Below are 20,013 nucleotides of genomic sequence, written 5' to 3'. Positions count from 1 at the left end.
TCTCACCTGATTTATCTGTAGAGTCTTCAAATTCCACGAGGAAAGAGTACCCGTTATTCCAGATGTGGAGGCAGGTGGCCGGGTCATAAGAGATGGTGAGCGGTTTTAAGCCAGGATCATACACGCTGTCCCTCCACCGGATGTTGATGGGCGACTGGCGCTCGCCTGCCGGGACCAGGTCCACGCTCTCCCAGAGTGGGTGCACTAGGAGAAAGCACATCCGGGCTATCACCAAGATGTCCACTATCTGGGATCACACACCAGGCAATTCCAGTTGCGGAGAGCCTGTCGAGGCCGATGGAATTGAAGTCTTAGGAATTAGTTGCTCAGGGGCATAAATGACTGACCAAGGCAGAAGACAAAGCGGTCAGAGAGCAGCTTGTAGAGAAGCGGCCTTCTGCTGTCTCATCAAGCTAAAGCATCTCAGGTGACCTTCTAATTTCACCTAAACCGAGTGACACCCAGTCCTGCGATAACAGCAAAATGCGTGGAGACGAGCGCCATGTGGAATAGGCTATTCTCAAACGAGTTCCTTCTCTTTATTGATAATTTTCGGAGCCCAACCTGCCAAGCCAGCTTTAAATACAAATACAAATTAATGACATTTTCAGTACTGAACTTATTTTCAACAAAGGAAATGAGGGAAGAGGAGGAAGAATTTTTCGACAGAACGTTCAACCAAGCATGGTAAGGTTTTAATTGGTTGGCTAGTAGAAATAAAGGCTTGCGTAGCATGCATCCTGTAATCTAGCTTGCTGTTTTGAAATTTCTGGAATCCTAGACACAATGTAATATTATAGGCTTCTGGTTGAGATGGGGACACACTCTAGGGTTTTGAAAGAATTAAGAAAGATACCGATGAATCTGGGAAGGAAAGGAGTAATTTCTTCTTAATTTGAGAAGTGTAAGTAAGATGTTCAGAGTTTGGGGGCCATGTCATACCATGGAGGAGAAAGAGGAAAGGAGGGGACACAGAGACCCCTAAGCCTTAAGGAGAGACTCAGACCCTTCCTGAATCACAGCAGTGAAGTATGTCAGAGGGAAGAGACGCAGAGACATTGATCCCATAGGAGGGATTATACGGTCCCATAGAAGTGCGTCTGCTGAGTTTACCTCCCATGTAAGCGAACTGTGAGCACGAGGCAGCCATCCTGCAAAACCTGGGCAGAGAATCAGCATTGCTAAGGTCCCTGGAGTTCTGCTTGGGTAGCTGCTATAAATTCAAAATCCCAGCCTTAGTTTTTTGTTTGTTTCGGGTTTTGTTTGTTTGTTTTTGGCAAAAATGGTACCAACATAGAGCTCTCCTGACAGTAGCCCAGTGCTTCTCAAGAGGAGTGATTCTGCCCCAGAAGACATTTGGCAACATCTGGAGACATTTTTGGTTGTCACAACTGGAGGAGAGTGCTGCTGACATCTAGCGGGCAGAGGCCAGGCACGTGGCTAAACACCCTACAGCATACAGAATTATCTGGTCTCAAGTGTCAATGATGCCAAAGCTGAGAAAGCTCGGTCTCTGCAAACTCGGAGCGTTCTTTTTTTTCCCTCTATTTCTTCCTATAACACAGTACTGTCTTCTCTCTGGAGAGATCCAAACCCAATGTTTTTACTTATGTTTCTTAGTATAAAAGAACTTGCTCCTTAGAGAAGAATTTTCTGTTTCAGAAATCTCAAATGGAAAATGCATTTGAACTGGTACAATATATTAATATTATAATCTGATTAGGATGCAAATTAGAAACCCCTAGAACAGCCCTGATTCAGATTTAAAGATGCCCAGCACAAAGAGACCTTGCCCCCTCTTCCTCTCTGAGATACTCAGACCGTGGCTGAGGATTTGAGAATCACCCTTCAAAAGCAATTTACGAGGGTCTCCTGTGAAGACCAGGGGAGAGGTGGAATAATGAGCAGATGCCTGACACGATGCCCTCTTTCACCCTCCATCGTTCCCCACTTCCTTCAGGAAATGGCCAGAATCTACTCTCACACCCACACAAACACCAGCCCAAGAAAACCAGGCCTAGTCCTCCAATTGCTCTTTTATGACCATAACACTCCTATCACTTGATGCCCTTCAGTTCAGAAGTTCGGCTTCCAGAAGGTTTTCTCCACTTGTCCCCCACGACCTCCTTCTTTACAAACCCAGACCATTTCCCCACTAGGGGGGCCCTTGGTCACTGTCCCCTTAGTGAAGCCAGCTTTTGCCAAGGGCTTGTTTTGCTAAAGATAAATTCACATTTTTGTTCTCTCCTCCCTTCCTCTTCTGCCATTTTAACCAAATGCAGATTGAAATGATTTCTTCGTGGTTGCTCATACTGTCCCTCAAAACAGGAAGATGATTAAGTGTTCTGACCACAGAGCCTTCATTTGCAGGTTCTTCTTGTTTGAGGAAAATGAAATAGAGTGATTTTATCAACCATGGTTTAAGTGAGCAAAGGGACACTGCCATTACAAAAGTGTCACTAATTTATTCCTGATGAATAGCAAAAGCCCTTTAGATTCCATAGTGGGGATGTGCTCTGTTTTAGTTCTTATTTATATCACTAGTCCTGGCTTTGATTTATTTTGTGCTGGCACCACCCTATGTCTCCAGCCTCGGAGGTGTCCCTCTTTCAGTCCTTGAAACATAGAAAGGTCACTCTAGCCTTAGCCCCTCAGTTCCTGCTCCTCCTCCTCAGAGATCAATTTCCCCTGGTTCAGATCAGGGCTGGCTCCTATTATTAGCTTAATTGCCACCTCTTCAGCAAAAGTGTCACCTCCTCACCTCTCAGACTACCCTCTTATTATATGACCCCCTCATTTTTTAAATCACAGCATCTGATCTTTTCCTTCAAAATATTTATTACCTGAGTATAATGATAATTATATGCATATATGCTTAATTATCGGCCTCCCCCACTGCTCTGCAAGCCCCATGAAAAACTGAGCTGGCTTTTTATCACTGCTTCTGCATAGAATGTATAAGATAAACAGCATCACTGGGAGAGTTTCATTCTCCTTTTATCTTTACTGATCACATTATTTCTTCTTTAAGGATCTTTCAGATTTCTCGCTGCCTTGCCCATGACCACCAGCCTAGTTTAGACGCTACATCCCAGACTTTATACAATGTCTCTTGGTTGCTTTTCCTCCTCTCTCATTCCATCAGCTTTCCTAAATGACCACCTTCAACGTGTTCTTCCTGAGTTAAAGACTATATGTCAAGTCCTAACTTCTGTGTCCAAGTGCCAAGGTTTCCCTAATAGGAACGCACCTCACCCATCTCATTTCACTTCTCCTCATTCTTCCCAAAGTCTGGTCTTGCTATGCTATCCCAGAACTCGGCCATGCCACTCCCCTTGGTCAGCCAAAGTGAGCAGTACTGTAAATGTAAAATACCCGCTGGGCTTTGAAGACTTCATAAAAATAAAGAATATAAACTATCTCATTCATGATTTTTATATCGAGTACATGTAGAAGTGATATTATTTTGGATATATTGGGTTAAATAAAATCGATTAGTAAAATTAATTTCACCTATATACTATTTTTCACATATATTTGCTATATTAGTAGAAATAACTTCACAAATCAACTAAATTTATTTATTCTTCCTCCCCCCCAAGTTGTACTGAGGTGTAATTGACATACTATTTGTTCTCTTTTAAATGTGGTTATTAGATAATATAGAATTGCCTATATGGCTCGTATTTGTGGCTCACATTACTTATCTCCTGGACATGGTTGCTCTATACCCTCATGAGCTTTTTCTCCCCTGCCTTGCTCTGTACCGTCCTTTTTCCTGAGATGCGCTGTTCCCTCATCTAACTGAAGACCATCCTGGTAGGCCTAGGGCTTAGCGCAGTGACAGGATACCCAGGGACCCTCCATATGACGTTGCTGAGGATGATCACAGAATCACAAATTGTCTTCTCAGAGCATCAGGGCTGTAAAAGGCACTTTGATGCTGAGCCCAGATAAGCACAGCATACACATGCAGCTTCCTGGTGGTCAGTTCAGGGCTATTTGTCACTTCCTTGTAGCTGCAGATTCCCCTGAGGCCCTTAATACAATTCCAAGGGGCTTTTATTCGGTCCATTGTTTCTCGAGATTCTTTGAAAGTTAATGGAAAACAACACAGTCTTGGTATCCCAGCCTATATCATCTGGGGATTAACAGAATTCTTTGTGAAGACCTTGCAAAACAAGCTTTTGAATACTGTTGTTCTCCAGGCTTTATTTGTGTTCTTTAAAATTAATTGCAGAGGGGCTGGCCCCGTGGCCGAGTGGTTAAGTTCGCGCGCTCCGCTGCAGGAGGCCCAGTGTTTCGTTAGTTCGAATCCTGGGCGCGGACATGGCACTGCTCATCAGACCACGCTGAGGCAGCGTCCCACATGCCACAACTAGAAGAACCCACAACGAAGAATACACAACTATGTACCGGGGGGCTTTGGGGAGAAAAAGGAAAAAATAAAAATCTTTAAAAAAAAAAAAAATAAAATAAAATAAAATAAATTGCAGAAACAAGACAACAACCTTCTAACACAGTTCAGTTATAATATAGACCAGTCCTGTTAAATAGAATTTTCTGATAATGGAAATTTCCAATATGGTAAGTGAGAGCTACATGTGGTCATAAAATTTTCATAAATTTATATTTATTTACACGTAAATGTAAAGTGTATTTATATGTAAATACACATGGGGCTAGTGGCTACATTTTACACAGTGCCACTCTATTCCAAGGTGTCCTAAAAAGAAATGTTTCTCTTCCTTCTAAAATTAGGGAGATCATGAACATTAAGAATCACTGGAATAATAACAAATTTGTACCGTTTCCATTCTAGATGACATTCTTTATATTTCACTAAATAAAAAATTAACATTATTAAATTAATTTTCTTACAGTCTAAGATCTCATGCCTAAATTTTTTCATGTGACAATTAGGTTAACTTTCACTAGATGATACACTAAGTGAAATGGATTTTATCTTCATCTTGGGTAACAGGTGCAGGCTTTCATCTTTATTATATTACTAGTCCACAAAGTTAGGACTGCCAACAGTTATTGTCTGCTACTTGAGATGACAGCCAACAGCAAAGCAAATTGCCAGCCAGTGATTACCTGGGGGGAGGGTGGGCAGGGAGGGTAAAGCACAGAGCACAGGGCTCCAGAGAAACGCTGCTTTCTGAATTTGCTATTACCTCCTCCTTTGTGTACTTCTTATTCTGCTTCTCCCAATCTTAAAAATGGTCAAACACATGAGGGAGGCACTGAGCCTGTGATGATGATAAAGATGCTGCTGCTGCTGCTAACAATCGTAGTAGCAGAAGTAGCTGCCAACACTGAGTCCTCACTGTGTGGCAGGCACTAGCTAAGGACTGTACACGTTACCTTTTCTCTCTCTCAACAATCTTGGGTCATTCTTGGTCACAAGTGTACACTGGGCCTTCTGCTGGGGTACTGAGCTTCCAGAAACAATGAGAACTGTCTTTACAACTGAACAGATGAGGGAGCAGGATATCTGAACAGGACAAGCTCAATGGCCCAGGTCAGCAAAGACTATAATATTCTCCTGGTGAAAACAGGGAGGGACAGTGTAATATGCCAAAGGCAAAATCAAATGGTGACTCACCTGTTTCTTGTAGTAACTTACAAATAAGAATATTTCATCTGATGTAGGAAATTAATCAAGGGGAGCCCCCACCCTCCAAGTCACTACTTTTCGGTTTTTGTCAATACTTAAAGAAGCGAACTATCTTAAAGACATGAGCATATTGGATTTTAGACATTTAACTTTCATCTTTCTGTAAGTATAAACAAACAAAAACTCCAAGGAAAAACCCCACTTTAGTAACTACATAAACATGACTGTTTTTTTCCATTTTAAGCCTCTGACCACAAAGTGCCAGCACTGAGAATGAACCAGTCTGGGCAAGATGTGGGCCTGCTGGCAGGAAGCCACACCCAGCAACCAGAAATTTATTATGACTCTGGCCAGTTCATCTTAATGAGAACACAGTCAGTGTTGGAGGAAATAAAATAAACTTACAATAAAAATATATTTATGAAGCAGTTTCAAGGCAATGGATTTAGCTAAATTGACGTTACTAATGAGTTCCTTTTCTTATGTGCACAAGGGGTCAAAGAGAGTAAACGCAAGGAGGCAAAGTTAAGAAACCTAGAATTTTGAAGCCAGTCAACATTTGAAAACTGTGTGAATTCATGGTGAATAGTGGGAAATATATAAAATATACTTCATCATTTCTTTAAACTCATCTCTCCACCAACACACACATTATCTTCTCAGTGGTTCTCTACCAGGGTTATTTTGTCCTTCAGGGGACATTTAGGAATGTCTTGAGACATTTATGGATGCCATTCAACATCCACAGTGTACACTACTGCCCCCAACAACACAGAAGGACCCACGCCCCAGTCAGCAGTGTCTCGGTGGAGAATCCTTGCACATGGACATGGACGGTAACCTATATTTCAGGAGGGGAAGGAGATCGAGAGGTTCCAGGGAAGACCATGTGCTGCCTCACTTGTTCTTCTGCGTTTACAGCAGAGCACACACGTGACAAAGTGGTCAGCTAGAAGTAACTGCAATTTGTAACTAGGGATGAAATATTCCAGAGCATGAAGCTATGGAGCTTGCAAACATTAATATGCAACTTCCAGAACGTTAAGATTCAAAGAAATAATTTGCAGTCTGTGGATCAACATTAGCAAGGAGATAATTGCTAACAAGAAACAATAACAGGTTCTAAAGTATTTGAAACTGGGACATCTTCCTTTTTCTATTTTTGCATGACATCATTCTAACATGTTAAAATTCGTCAAGAAAAAAACTTTCCAAACCTTATTGTGGTAATCATTTCGCAATATATACACGTATCAAATCATCAAGTTGTACCCCTTAGATTTACACAATGTTAAATGTCAATTATATCTCAATAAAGCTAGGAAAAAAAGAACTTTCCACATTTTAGAAGACAAATAGAGAAACAAGTAGCTATTTTCAGTTCTTATGGCATATAATCCCACTCTGGAATGCCACTGACATAGTACCCGCAAACACTTAACACACACGTGATTCTTAGGAAACAACCAGCCTTTCGCTGTCTTTAAGGCAGTGGTGTACTCACAGGCTCGGTTCCGGGTTCTGTAAGTGCAGGTGTAGAGGCTGCAGGGCCTCACTGGCATGGACCTCGGGATCTGGAATCTTCTCCACGGTGACTTGCATGGAGAGGCTTGAAGAACGGCCCTCAGACGATTCATTAACTCCATCTTTAGCTTGAAATCTTGATCAGTTCCCAAATAACTTGCAGGAATCTAATAACCTAGAGGCAGGAGGACAGAGGAGGAAAAGCTGTAAACAACAGAGATTGACAGCATGTGGAAACCTCTAAGTAGGACAACATTCAGAATTCAGACTATTAGTACACTGGGGGTCGGCGGGGAGGACCCAAATGAGAGTCAGTAGTTTATCCAGTCTTGTTCCTCAAACTTACTGGTCTCCCCAGGACCTCAGACTGATCTGCTTCCCTCGTATGCACTTCATGTTCCTGCCTGCACACCAGCCATGTGCCCTTTAGTTCTTCCAAATTCCGAGGAAGCTCCCTCCAGCTGGTGCATGTACTCCTCCTTCCCCCAAACCACTCTTCCTCCATCTGTGCCTAGTTAATTCCTACCCTCTCCTCAGGTGATCCACTCCAGCGTCACTCCCTCAAAGCCTGCCCTGACCACATGCTCACCAGGTGAGCCTAGCGCCCTCTTCTCCTTGGTCACCGTGCTTATCTCAGTTGAATTAAATACCTGATCAGGGATGTACTTTACAACTCCATCTCCCCAGCATCTAAGCCCCATGGTGGTAGGGACTGTGTCTGTCTGTCATAGCTGCATCTCTTAGGGACACAATGCCTGGGACATGATGGCTGCTCAGTGAGGATTAGTGGAATGACCTGAGTGGTGAAGATGTTGATCCTAATTTCAAGAACCCAGAACTGTGAAGTGACTGCCAGCATGTTCTCAGACAGTATTAAGTGTTTTTCCTTTTCCTAGATGCCACCATCACCCATTTGTAATTTTGAAACACTTTTAAATGCTTGTCATTTAAGAGGAGGGTCTCATACCCTACCTATAATATCTGAAGGATCCCCAAAGTCCTTCCTGCCTAATCTGAAAGAGGAACCTACTCCAATATGAACCTAGCCTAGTCTCACAGGGATGAGAATTCTGCCAGCAAACACTTTCAACATTCACTGTCATTTCCTTTGCTCTAGGCACCATGCTGGGATGCAAAGATGTACAAGGCATGAACTCTACCTTCCCGGTGTTGCAATTTCTCCTCTTTGGAGCCTCTTGAAATGCACATCATATGGGAAGGGAAACACAGACCAATCCAGCTCTCAGCAGGCGTTAGTGCCTCCTCACTTTCTACCTTCAGCCTACTGGAGGCCTCCCAACAGTTTGGCAATGCCGGGGCGGGGAGGGGGGGGAAGACAGGTGACAAAAGGCACAAAAAGAGACATTGAGAGAACACTAAGGCACAGGTCACTTACTGACATCAATATTATTCATTCACACCATCTTTCCAAGAAGAATGTTAGATACAAAAAAGCACATGATGATCCCCAGTGATGCTGAGCAAGGAGGTATGCACTCTGATTTCATCCTCCCCTTGCTTCATATCTTTCACTATTAATTGGCTCTGAACTAGCTCTTTTTCCCCGTACTGCTGCCCTTGACCCTGCTAGATCTGAGCTAGAGGGGAGAAGGCTACACCCAAGGGGAAGGAGAGAAAAATCACACCCGATGTGTGTCCAGTGAAAGCAGGAAGCAGAATTACTTCCTATTACTACCCTGAGAGGAACAAGCGCAGGCTCCAGGTAGAACTCTATAACTGCCTAACAACAAGCTATGTCACAGACAAGTATTGTAAAATGAAGGGTGGCAAACAGCCAGCTTTTCAGCCTGGTGCCACGCACTCTGTCGTACGCATCACTTTGCCATTGAACACACTGAACTCAAGAGGCAGAGATGCACCGTCACATTAGAGAGGACTGGCAGGAAGTTCACGAATCCCACGGAGACTCCTCACCTGCAGGCCTAGCTCTCCACCTGCTGTCTTCAGGCCAGTGTATTAATTTGAAACAAAGTACCATCATCTGGCTGGCTTAAGGAACAGAGATTTATCGTCTCACAGTTCTGAAGGCTAGAAGTCTCATCTCAAGGTGTCGGCAGGGTTGGTTCCTTCTGAGAATTGTGAGGGAACTATCTGTTCCCAGCCTCTCTACTCAGGATGGTTAATTTTACGTGTCAGTCTAGCTAAGCAGATGTCCAGGGGACACAGTGGAAGGTGGAGCTGGATGGGGATTTGAGATTAATTCGGGGAATATGAATGTCCAAGAAACTGGATGACTTTCTGATGTTATTTCACGCATATAGGATGAAGCACTGATGGCTTCTGATGACTGTCAGCACAGCACAGGCTGGATGGGAGTGGGCAGAGTGGAGCCAGGAACGTCAGTGACGAGGTGAGTCCTTCAACCATCCTTCATTCACTCCATCACTCTTTCGCCCTTTCATTCATCAAGACATCAACGAAACATCTATTAAATGCAAGAAACTGTTCTAGGCTCATCAGGGGACTAAAACAAAATCCCTATCCTTGTAGAGCTTACATTCTAGTAGGAGGAAACAGACAATAAACAGCAAGTGTATAAATGAGTAAATTATGGAGAAAATTAGAATAGGTTCAGTGAAAAGTAGAGCAGGGTAAGGTGAATTTGGAATGTTGCACCTTAAAAAGCTTCTCAGGGCAGGCCTCAGAGTAGGGGAAATTGAAGGGAAGACTTGAAGGAGATGAGGGAATTAGTCACGCGGCTATCTAGAGGAAGGGCATACATACAAAAACATAAATATATAATGTGCAAATATATATAAAAATATAAACTAGTGCAAAGACCGGGAGGTAGGAGCTTATCTGGCATATACAAGGGACAGTAGAGAGGCCAATATGGGCAGGAGTGGAGTGAACCAGGAGGAGGGTAGTAGGACATGAGGGCAAGAGATAATGGATGCCGATCAAGTAGACTTCTAGGCCACCGTAAAGGTTCTTTCTTTAACTCAAGGTTTCTTAACCTCGACATTGTTGACATTTTTGACCAGATAACTCTGGTGTAGAGGACTGGTCTTTGCATCGTAGGATGTTTAGCAGCATCCCTGGTCTCTACCCACTTGATGCCAGTGACACCCTCCCTCCAACTGTGACAACCAAAATGTCTCCAGACATTGCAGATGTCCCTTGGAGAAGGAGGGGTCACCTCTGATTGCAAACCATTGCTCTAAGTGAAATGAGGACACAACGGAGTTTGTGTGCAGCAGGACAGAATCTGATTTGCAGTTTTAAAAGATCATTCAGGGCGCCCTCCTAGAAACTGACTGGGATGGGAGGCAGGAAAGAAGCAGAGAGATCATTCAGGATAGTCCTGGCGCTGGAACTAAGGATGTCACAGTGGACGTGGTGAGAAGTGATTGGGTGTTACCTATATCTTGGAGATACACCCCATAAGACGTGAAAGGAAGGAGTCAAGGATGACTGGAAGATTCTTGGGCTAAGCAACTGGAAGGATGCAGTTGCCATGAACTGAGGTGAGGATGACAGTGTGTGGAAAGGTTTTGGGCGGGAAATCAGTAGCTCAGATTTGGGCATGTGGAATTTAAAATGAAACTCCAATAATCCAAGTGAGAGACTATGAAGCACTGGACTAGACAGTGACAAAAGAGATGTACAAGGTACTTTGTATTCAAGAGATCACCATTTTGGTAAAAAACAGAGGGTTTGGCACTCAACTGGAAGACAGAAAAGGACAGGAGATGAGGAAGGCCTTGTGATTTTACAGCTGGAGTGGTGCTGGTGGTAGGATGAGGACGGATCCCTGAACAGAGAGGCAGAACCTGGCGCGAGGAGCAGGTGGGAAGGGGAAGATGGCACTCTTACTGCTAACCATCTTGGATTTGAGGCGCCAAGAGAGCAGGTGAGGGGAGAAGTCTAGGAGAGAGTCGGCAGTGCAGCTCTGGTGCTCAGGAGAGGTCATGAGGCTAGAGACAGAAGGAAAATCTCCTCTCCCCAGGAGTACGGGCGTATAGAGGGGGGCTGACAAAATAGAGTGATTAAGGAGGCCAAGAGATGGTGAAGGAACAGTCAAAGGCAATCAAGGACGGAACCGAGCATGGAAGGTCGGGCGAGCAGGCTTCCCGGAAAATCCAAATGAACAGAAACTCAAGTTAGCTAATGCTAGGCTACAACACCTGTAACAATACAGAAGGTTGTTTATGTCCAGGCATATGCTTCAGGAAGAAAGATGCTTATCAGAAAAGCGTTTATGAATTTGCACCTAGACTATAAACTGCAAAATTTAGCATTAAATACATACTAATAGCCATTATTAAATAGGCTCCAGGTGAGTTCTGGAATGTATAAATGTAGAATGTATTTTCTCAGTAAGTTATATTTTGTAGTACAGGCACAGGAAAAATAGGTAACACTGAATGAAATTATAAATGTTTTATATTATTATTAACCATTGTCTATGAGCAAGAAATAGTTCACTAGAAGTTTTAGACCAAAAATACTTCTCTTTCTCAAAAGCACATATTCAAAATAAAAGGATTCTAAATACATAAAACAATGTTCATGTTGACAAACACATTCAATAATTACAAGTCAGCTGTGGCCTTAGGGCTTTACGAACAAAATTATACACCAAGATATAAAAATATGGACACTTGAGAGAACAGGTGTATACTATTTAAGGCCAGCACTGCTGCCTAAAGCCAATGATGGTTGTTAAAATAATTTATCAAGAGGTGATTATTTACCCACCTTACCCAGTGATCTCATAAACCCCAAGCTTGTGAAACCACAAATAGTGATTAATCCTCAAACACAGCACACAACAATGAACTACTAGCACACATTGCTGGATTTCACAATCTGTCTGCCCTTAAGTCTGTCCATAAAGTTGGGACCATAGGCAGGATGGGTCCCAGGGAAGGTAAACTTTGTGTGCTATATGCTCTTGCTATCACTGATTATTTATGTATGTCCTTGGGTTTTACTTAAACGTACCTTATCTGCTGTTTTGCAGATTTACAAATGTGTGAAAAGAGAAAAGATTCTAAAAGCCCTTTAAAATAATTCATAAACCATGTATTTATTGAATGCCTCGGCTAGAACTCTGCCTGATCAAGCTATTTATACATATGCAAAACAGACACCAAAAAAAATTACTTACTAAAGGTTACAATTGCATTTTAAAAAACTCCTTGATTCTTACCAGATCGACCCTTCATTTTCTCACCTCCTGATTTAGAAAGGAAGTCAGCCTTTTGCAATTCTCTGAAATTTAAATTCGAGGGTATGTTTCTATGTCTTGATTGAGAAAGTTCAGCTTCCTCCTCTCACACACTTCTTCCCTGAGAGCATGATCCCAATCTGGGGTTGCCAAAGGTTTCAAAATACATTACTTAACCTGGTTTGTGTGCTGCAATTAACTGCCCTATAGCAGCCAATGAAATGAAATGCATTTCTCTCTTTTCATCAGATTTCCCCAATGTCATATTTAATCAAAGATCACTCAACTTTTATTGTGTTCCAACCATGAGTGGTGGCAGCCTTTTGCCTGACTCCAGAGACAAGAGGGCAGGTGTGTACAAGCACAGGAATGGTGCCCTTGCTGCTTTCGCCCTTTAGGTGAATTTTAGTCCTGGTACTGAGTTTACAATTTCTGAGTAAAGGAAGAAAGCTCTAGAAAGCTGAAAGGTTTCATTTCCAAAATACTCAAGAACAGTGCAGCTCTTTACCAGGGCCCAGAAGGGAGGGCTTAACTTTTTGGCTCACTGTAGATTCCAACGGAGGCTGAGAACAGTGACTGCTCTGAGGTATGTGCAGGGATACTTATGGTAGGGTATGGGGCAGATTCTCTCACCACAGAGTTCTGACTTCTCTCCATATGCCAGCAAGAGTTTTTTTTTTTTTTGGTGAGGAGGATTAGCCTTGAGCTAACATCTGTGCCAATCTTCCTCCACTTTATATGTGGGTAACCATCACAGCACAGCTGACAGTAGTGTAGGTTCGTGTCAGGGATCCGAACTGCCAACCACGCCACCAAAGCGGACCGTGCCAAATTTAGTCACTATGCCATGGGGCGGCCCCCAAGACTTTTAAATAGCAGAGTGGAGACGACCAGACTGTCAGTAAAGGAAAAAGGGCAAGGAGAAATGTGTGGTTTTCAGTAGCTGACAGAGAATAAATTCTACCCAAATTAAGGTATACACATCTTGGTTATCTCCCCATGTTTTTCAAACTTTCTCAACAAAGATAAACGAGGTAAAACTATACTGATAATATAATAATATAACATAATATATATTGTAGTATATAATATATAAGTAAATAAAAATATTATATAATTATAACAATAATTATAATAAACGAATTTCCAGCAGCCTCAGAGCAGTAGCTCTTAACTCATGCCACAAAGAATCATAGCCACCAACAACGTTTGTATTTTGTAGGTTCTTCCCCTCCAGCTCTGGGGCACAAAAGAAAAAGGATTAAAAAAAAGAATTGAGGAGTAGAGAAGGCTCAGAATTGCCCACAAGGGACAGCTATGCTGTTGCTGTTGACCCCCTGCCCTGGGATTGGCTGTGAACCTGCCCATAACCCTCGGCATAGGCAGGGGGAAGATCAACAATGCAGTTCTGAGTAAGTCTCAGCTTGCGGCGTCTCAGTGTCTGGAACTACAACCATTTCACTTCCCCAAGTCTCTGGGACAGCTGTTCTACCTTTAAATAGAATTCTAAGCGGAGTGCAGCTATCTGGTGATCCTCATAGTGGAGGAACAAGATTAGAGTGGGGAAAGAGCGATGCCTTGCCTCCTCTCGCCCATTCCCCAGAAAAACCCCGCCGGGACTGTGGGCCTCCTCGCGCGGCCCTATCGCAGCGCGTAGCCATGAGGGGCAGAAGATCCCTGTCCTCTCTGGTAGGCTATGACCCCCTGCTGACCACGTTCCACACAGCAGCGATCCCTTACCACAACGTTTCCCTGAGCGCGAACCCCTCCGCTCGCTACCGGGAGAGGCTCATGCGCGCGGCCATCTTGGCTACGCCCCCTTGCGCCTCGCCACGCCCCTCACGCCGGGAGACGTCATTTCGCTTCATACGTCACGCCAGCGTCCACCCGGCTCACGTCCCCGACAAGGCCTTAAGTCCCGCCCTGGCCACGCTCCTCGCCTCGGAGCGGCAAGTTGCTGTCCACTCAGCCAGGGCCTGGGTTCCCCCCCTGCTCTCTGCCCTGGCTATATCTCTGCTGCCGTCCCTCCGTGCCTTCAGGCGCGCTCAGGGGCCTGCGCGCTAGCTTCGCCCCGCCCCTGCCCTCCGCCTAGGCCCACCCTTCAGAGCTGGACCATCTTTGTCAGGCCCCTGAGAACGGCAAGGCCACGCCCCCACGTTGACGGTACGTCCCTGCGCTCCGCCCACACGACAGCCTTTCTTCCTGTTTCGTCATGAGCATCCCGCATGCCATTCCATGACCCGGCGTCTCCGTCGGTGGCCCCGCCCCTGCCCTGCGTCCTTTCACATCCCTGTTAACCACGCCGGTCACGCTCATTCTGTTGACCCCACGTCCCTCCCTGAGCCCATTTCCCTACTTTCCACTCTAGTAATTCCTCTGCTGCCCTCTGCCTGATCTCACCCCTCCCACAATCTCGACCAGTTTTGTCATGCCCTGACGAGCCGCCACGCCACGCCCTTCACGCAACAACTAAGTCCCACGTCTTCAGGTCATGCCCCTCCCAACAGTGCCGTCGCCGGCGTGGTTTCCCACGGTGTCCAGGCCCCGCCCCTCAGGCGCGGGTCACAATTCTTCTTCTTGCGCTCCCCGCCCCTCCGTCTTGGCCAATCCCGGCGCTCTGCCCTTGCCACGCGGCACGACTATGTGTTATACATTGGCCAGGCTTGTCCCGCGCATGCGCATTTCCCCGCGTTCGGCCCTGGCCACTCCCTGAGTTCCCAGGCTGTTCGGTTTCACTTCTACTCTGGCTGGGTGCACGGCGCTTTATCTCCCCCTGCTGGTGGAGCCTAGTCCTGGGAAGCCACGGAGGAATGGGAGGGGCCCACAAGTTTCTGAAGAAAACCGTCCAGGTCTCAGAGCTAGACTTCAGCGGCATTTGTAGAGTGAAACGGGCCTGCGGATACCTGATCCCGGTCTAAAAATTGACTTTCTTCATATTTCTCCCAGCTCCAAACCCCACAACTCCATGAGCAGAAGCCGGGTAGGAAACATAACCGGGGACCGACTGGGACTGTGTTCCTACCAGCCCCCCAGCAGATCTTAAGTGCTAGGCGGATGCATGGCGTTAGCACACTCCTCTGCTTCCTGATGTCTCCTCCCGATGACTTTCCCTAGGCACCTAGTGCCCTCTTGCTGTCTTGGGCCTGTGGAGGCAACACCACACTTAGACCCTCATAGGGGAGGAACAGGGTTCGACGTCTGTTGGCGGTGGGGTGGGAGGGGACCTGGGCCCCGGGCCTGCTTTAAGATTAATCTTTATTCCCTCCATTTACAATTCTGAGTCCACAAGAAAAAAGTGAAAAGGTTATTACCAGGTTTTTTTTCTATCCATAAATCTCTAAACGGGCACACCTTGGAGAAGGGCATTTTCCATTAGCCATTCAGTCATTCATTCTTTAAATCTTGTTTATAGAGTGCTATGTTCCAACGACAAATAAGACAAACCTCAAGGAGCTTACAGCCTGAAGTTTCCCACCTTAGGTTTGGATGAGACGAAAACTGATGAGAAAGTAAAGAAGGTGTAGTAAGGAGGTTGGCTAATAGGTGCAAAAGGACTTGGTAAGTGCTGGTCTCTCTCTCTTTTTTTTAAATTCAAGTATAATTGACATATATTAGTTTCAGGTGTACAAAATAATGACTCAATATGTGTATATATTGCGAAACGATCACCACAATGAGTCTAGTTAACATCCATCACCACACATATAATTTTTTTTCTTGTGATGAGAACGTTTAAGATCTACTCTTTTAGCAGCTTTCAAATATGCAGTATGGTATTATTAACTATAGTCACCATTCTGTATATTACATCCTCCTGACTTATTTATATTATAACTGGAAATTTATGCCTTTTGACCACCTTCACACATTTCGCCCACCCCCCACACCCTGCCTCTGGCAACCACCAGTCTCTTCTCTGTATCTATGAGTTTGGTTTTTATTTTTGTTTGTTTTTTAGATTCCACATATAAGTGAGATCATCCAGTATTTTGTCTCTCTCTGACTTATTTCACTCAGCATAATGCCCTCCAGGTCCATTTGTTTGTTTGTTTTTGAGAAGCACAGTTTTTCTTGATTTTTAGTCTGAAGGGAAATCCTGATTCCTCATCATGATGATACTGTGAACTAAACAGGAAAGTGTCATAAGGAGTTTCATACAGATCCCCTCGATGTAAACTGTTGCCGCAATTAGAAAGCACGGTGCGTTAAATCAGTGCAATGAACGGCCCAAACTTTCTTGTTCGTTCAAGATCACAGAGCTTCAATGGTATGGCTTTATTCAGGGCAGCATTTAGATCATCATTCCCTATGACGGCAAGTAAGTTTCAACTCACATGTCAACTGAATAACTGCCTTGGGAAGTTTTGTGGCTGAGTTCATGCTCAGGAGAGAGAAGTTCTGTAATAGATTAACAGTGTCTGTTGTGGGTGAAGGATGGATGAAAGGCTGCAAGCAACCATCTATCTGGCATCTCTGATTTATAGTAATAGAGGTCTTGCATGCTTATCTTTTAGGTGGTCCTCAAAAACAACATTTCTTTCTTTCTTTTTTATTTTTGAGGAAGATAAGCCCTGAGCTAACATCTGCTGCCATTCCTCCTCTTTCTGCTGAAGAAGACCGGCCATGAGCTAACATCTGTGCCCATCTTCCTCTACTTTATATGTGGGACGCCTACCACAGCATGGCTTGCCAAGTCCACACCCGGGATCTGAACCGGTGAACCCTGGGCCTCCGAGGCAGAATGTGCGCACTTAACTGCTGCGTCACCGGGCCGGCACCCAAAACAACATTTCTTAGTATAAAGCTTTTAGTGATTTTCAGACAGTAGAAGGGTCAAGGTCACTGTCGCTGGCCAAAATTTAAGAGCAGAAACTGACTTGTTGATTAATTCGTATGCTTTGTATATCAACCAGAACGAGGGCTGTTTAGGATTCTGTTATGAAAATGAGAGCATCTAACCTAAAAGGTACATGGCCCAATGGCCCCGCCACCTCTTTATAGATGTTGGCAAAGGAAGTACCTATAGGCAAGGCTAGATGTGACTGAGTGACACCAACTGGCAGCCAAACAGAAGATTAAGGATGAGAAACACTACTCTCTAGAGCATGGCTGCAATAATTTTAGCCTAGAAAAAAATCATGACTTGCCAAAACTATGAGAAAACTCTTAATATAACACCCAAGCAACAGTGCAAACAGTTAAACGTGTAGGAAGAAATGTCAGTAAAGTCTTGCTTTTACTACATGGGACTCCTTATGATGTATTGGTCTTCATGCGCAGGATGAGACACGCAGGCACACATGCATTCCATTTAAGAAGCTGTCCTTTCAATTCCTATCTCAGAAATGTAAAGTTGGCAGAATTACACTCACTCAGTTTATCTGAATTAATCTTTATTTCTAAACAGTAGAGATTAACTTTCTCTGAACTAGTAAAATGTTACCCTGTGGAAAAAAAGACAAAGTTCATAATGGTTATGGCTGTTGATTAGCCTGCAAAATTTGATGAGTCTTCCAAATATCGTAGCTTCACATTTTTTTTCTCACCTTAAAAAGGGCTTAAAGTATGGGAGTGGAGACAAAAATATTCCAAAGCCCAGAGTTCTTTGTTTACCAAAGATACTAGAATTTGTTTTTCTCTGGCTAGGAATGTAAAAATAAAAATTGCAGTGTACCTCATGATACTTCATTTCCACAGTCTCAAGCTTCTTAGAATGCCAATTTTGGATTCAAATAAGTCAATTTAATTTTATTAAATTATCAAATATTCATGGCCCATGAGAAATGCAAAATTGATCCAAATATTGTCTTTGCTCTCCAGGAACTTAAAATTTGTAAGACACAGAAGCAAATCATGTTGGTGATAGATGTGTGTACAAATGTGAACAAAATGCCGTGTGAATACAGGAGAAGGAGAGAATAAAAAATTAGTAGATTGGACAAGTCTACAACAAATAATAAAAATCTATAATAAAAACAAAAGAAAAAGGTTTCTCAAAGGAGGTGATAATTGAGATGGACCTGTAACAATGGCTAAGATGTTTAAAGGTGAGGAATGAAAACTCACAGTATTCAAGTTAAGGAAATAGCATGAGAACACAAAGGATAGAGGTAGGACATGGCCCACTGCAGGACTAGCTGGTGGAATGGCTCAGAGGAAGATGGGAAGGGTCATCAGTGTAGATGCACCTGAAAAACCAAGTTGGGTTCAGATCTTAGAGGCCAAAGAGTTTGTATTCTCTGACATAGGCCCTGGGGTGCTGATGAAGATTTCAATGTGAATGACTTCAATGTAAAAGACAAGAAGAAGGACAATGGAAGGTAGGAAGAGCATTCAATGACAGTGAGTTTTAGATGTGTCTGTACTTACTAACCATGGGCTCTTGGACTGGAAGCCCATATGTGCCCAGGGCTCCAGCAACCAGGCAGTTATTCTTTCTCATTAGCCATCTTAATAAAAAAAAATGAGTTTATTTTAATAATAATTTCAGAATATGGAAGAAATAATGTTAAAATCTTATAGGATGCTTGATTTTACACACACAAACATATTTGGTTCCCTTTTATCTCCTGTTCTTCCTTGTGTGAGTTATTCCCATTAAGCCAAACAGAAGGAGAGAAAAGGTACCAGATAAAGGCCTAAATAATGTTTCTAAAGTTTGTAGGATGTTCAGCAGTGTCCTGGGCCTCTACCCACTAGATGCCAGTAGCACCCCTCCTCCATTTGGAGACAACCAAAAATGTCTCCAGACATTGCCAAAATGTCTTTTTGAGGAAAAAATCCAACCCTCCCTCTCCCAGTGGAGAACCACTGAGTTAAAATATAATATTTTTCATGACAGACAAAAATAATTTATCTCTCCATGCGTCTTAGTACTGACAATTTAAGGAGAATAACATGTTTTACCTCCTAATTATACTGAAAATATCAGACTAATTGCTATAAACATCTTGATATTGTTTATTATAATGTATATCGATTTCATTCCAATTTAAACGATGAAAGATCACATTTATTCAAAATTCTACAACTTCTATAAAATTATTGAGTGGAGCCATTAGTTTAAAAGTGCAAAGTTTTTGTCTTATGAAAAGTTCCCATGTTCAGCTATTAAAGGTTTTATTTGATTTCTTTTAATGTGTCACAGCCAGTTGTATTTCCCAAAACCCAATAAAAAATGTACGGAGTAAAGTTACATTTGAAATGGTTTGGTTTCACAGTTTACTGTAGTAGATTTAGGTGCTACAGGTTTAGTAAATGTCTGTTTGTGACAATGAAACAGAATACTCAGGGTCAAAATTCAAAAGCGACATTGGTCCTCCCTGCCTCTTGTTTTATTGCAGGTAAATGGAGTATACATATGCTCCGATGAACTTTAAAAGGCCTCTTGCGTGAATCAAAAGAATGATTCATGTGTTTTCTTTTCATGTGATCTCATATTTAATTTACCCTCCAGAGCAATAGATCAATAGTTGTGTGCCAAGAAACTGCTTTTCAATAGTGTTGTGTAGTACGAAAAAACATGGAGAAATCAATTTCTTTTTCCTGTCTGGAGTCTCAGTGCCTTTTGTATTGCTCATAGCAACAGTAATCTCAACTTTTTGTCTACATTCTCTAAACCCTGAACATTGGAAGTAAATGGTAACATATTCAGAATGATTGAAATGGCTTT

At 43.3% G+C, this 20,013-nt stretch overlaps 2 protein-coding genes across 26 annotated transcripts in view; one reads left to right on the top strand and one right to left on the bottom strand.

The window, feature by feature from the left end:
• Window positions 1–14,229, bottom strand: part of LOC106828086 (carbonic anhydrase 5B, mitochondrial-like) — a 41,042-nt gene extending 26,813 nt beyond the window's left edge. For 8 of the 20 annotated variants that reach the window (XR_011499636.1, XM_070502105.1, XM_070502109.1 and 5 more), the window contains exons 1-3: window positions 14,082–14,216; window positions 7,128–7,322; window positions 7–204 (exon numbers count right to left, since the gene is read on the bottom strand). Coding sequence is in view for 3 of the 20 variants with exons in the window: in XM_070502118.1 (XP_070358219.1) it covers window positions 7–204; window positions 7,128–7,269 (340 nt within the window). In the remaining 17 variants the exon portion in view is untranslated. Of the gene's footprint in view, window positions 1–6; window positions 205–7,127; window positions 7,323–8,307; window positions 8,433–12,347; window positions 13,571–14,081 lie in introns of those variants that run through there. The other 12 variants (XR_011499635.1, XM_070502107.1, XM_070502119.1 and 9 more) reach the window with 7 other exon arrangements.
• Window positions 13,617–20,013, top strand: part of CLTRN (collectrin, amino acid transport regulator) — a 43,412-nt gene continuing 37,015 nt past the window's right edge. The window contains exons 1-4 of one of the 6 annotated variants that reach the window (XM_070502101.1): window positions 15,081–15,321; window positions 15,754–15,899; window positions 16,906–17,084; window positions 18,590–18,661. In XM_070502101.1, coding sequence (XP_070358202.1) covers window positions 18,655–18,661 — 7 coding nt within the window. In that variant the 5' untranslated portion in view covers window positions 15,081–15,321; window positions 15,754–15,899; window positions 16,906–17,084; window positions 18,590–18,654. Of the gene's footprint in view, window positions 13,754–14,364; window positions 14,505–15,024; window positions 15,322–15,753; window positions 15,900–16,855; window positions 18,662–20,013 lie in introns of those variants that run through there. The other 5 variants (XM_044764373.2, XM_070502102.1, XM_070502104.1 and 2 more) reach the window with 5 other exon arrangements.

Source organism: Equus asinus, chromosome X, assembly GCF_041296235.1.
Source record: "Equus asinus isolate D_3611 breed Donkey chromosome X, EquAss-T2T_v2, whole genome shotgun sequence".
NCBI lineage: Eukaryota > Metazoa > Chordata > Mammalia > Perissodactyla > Equidae > Equus > Equus asinus.
The sequence above is the reverse complement of the archived record's forward strand: the minus strand, read 5'-3'. Positions and strand labels throughout refer to the sequence as shown.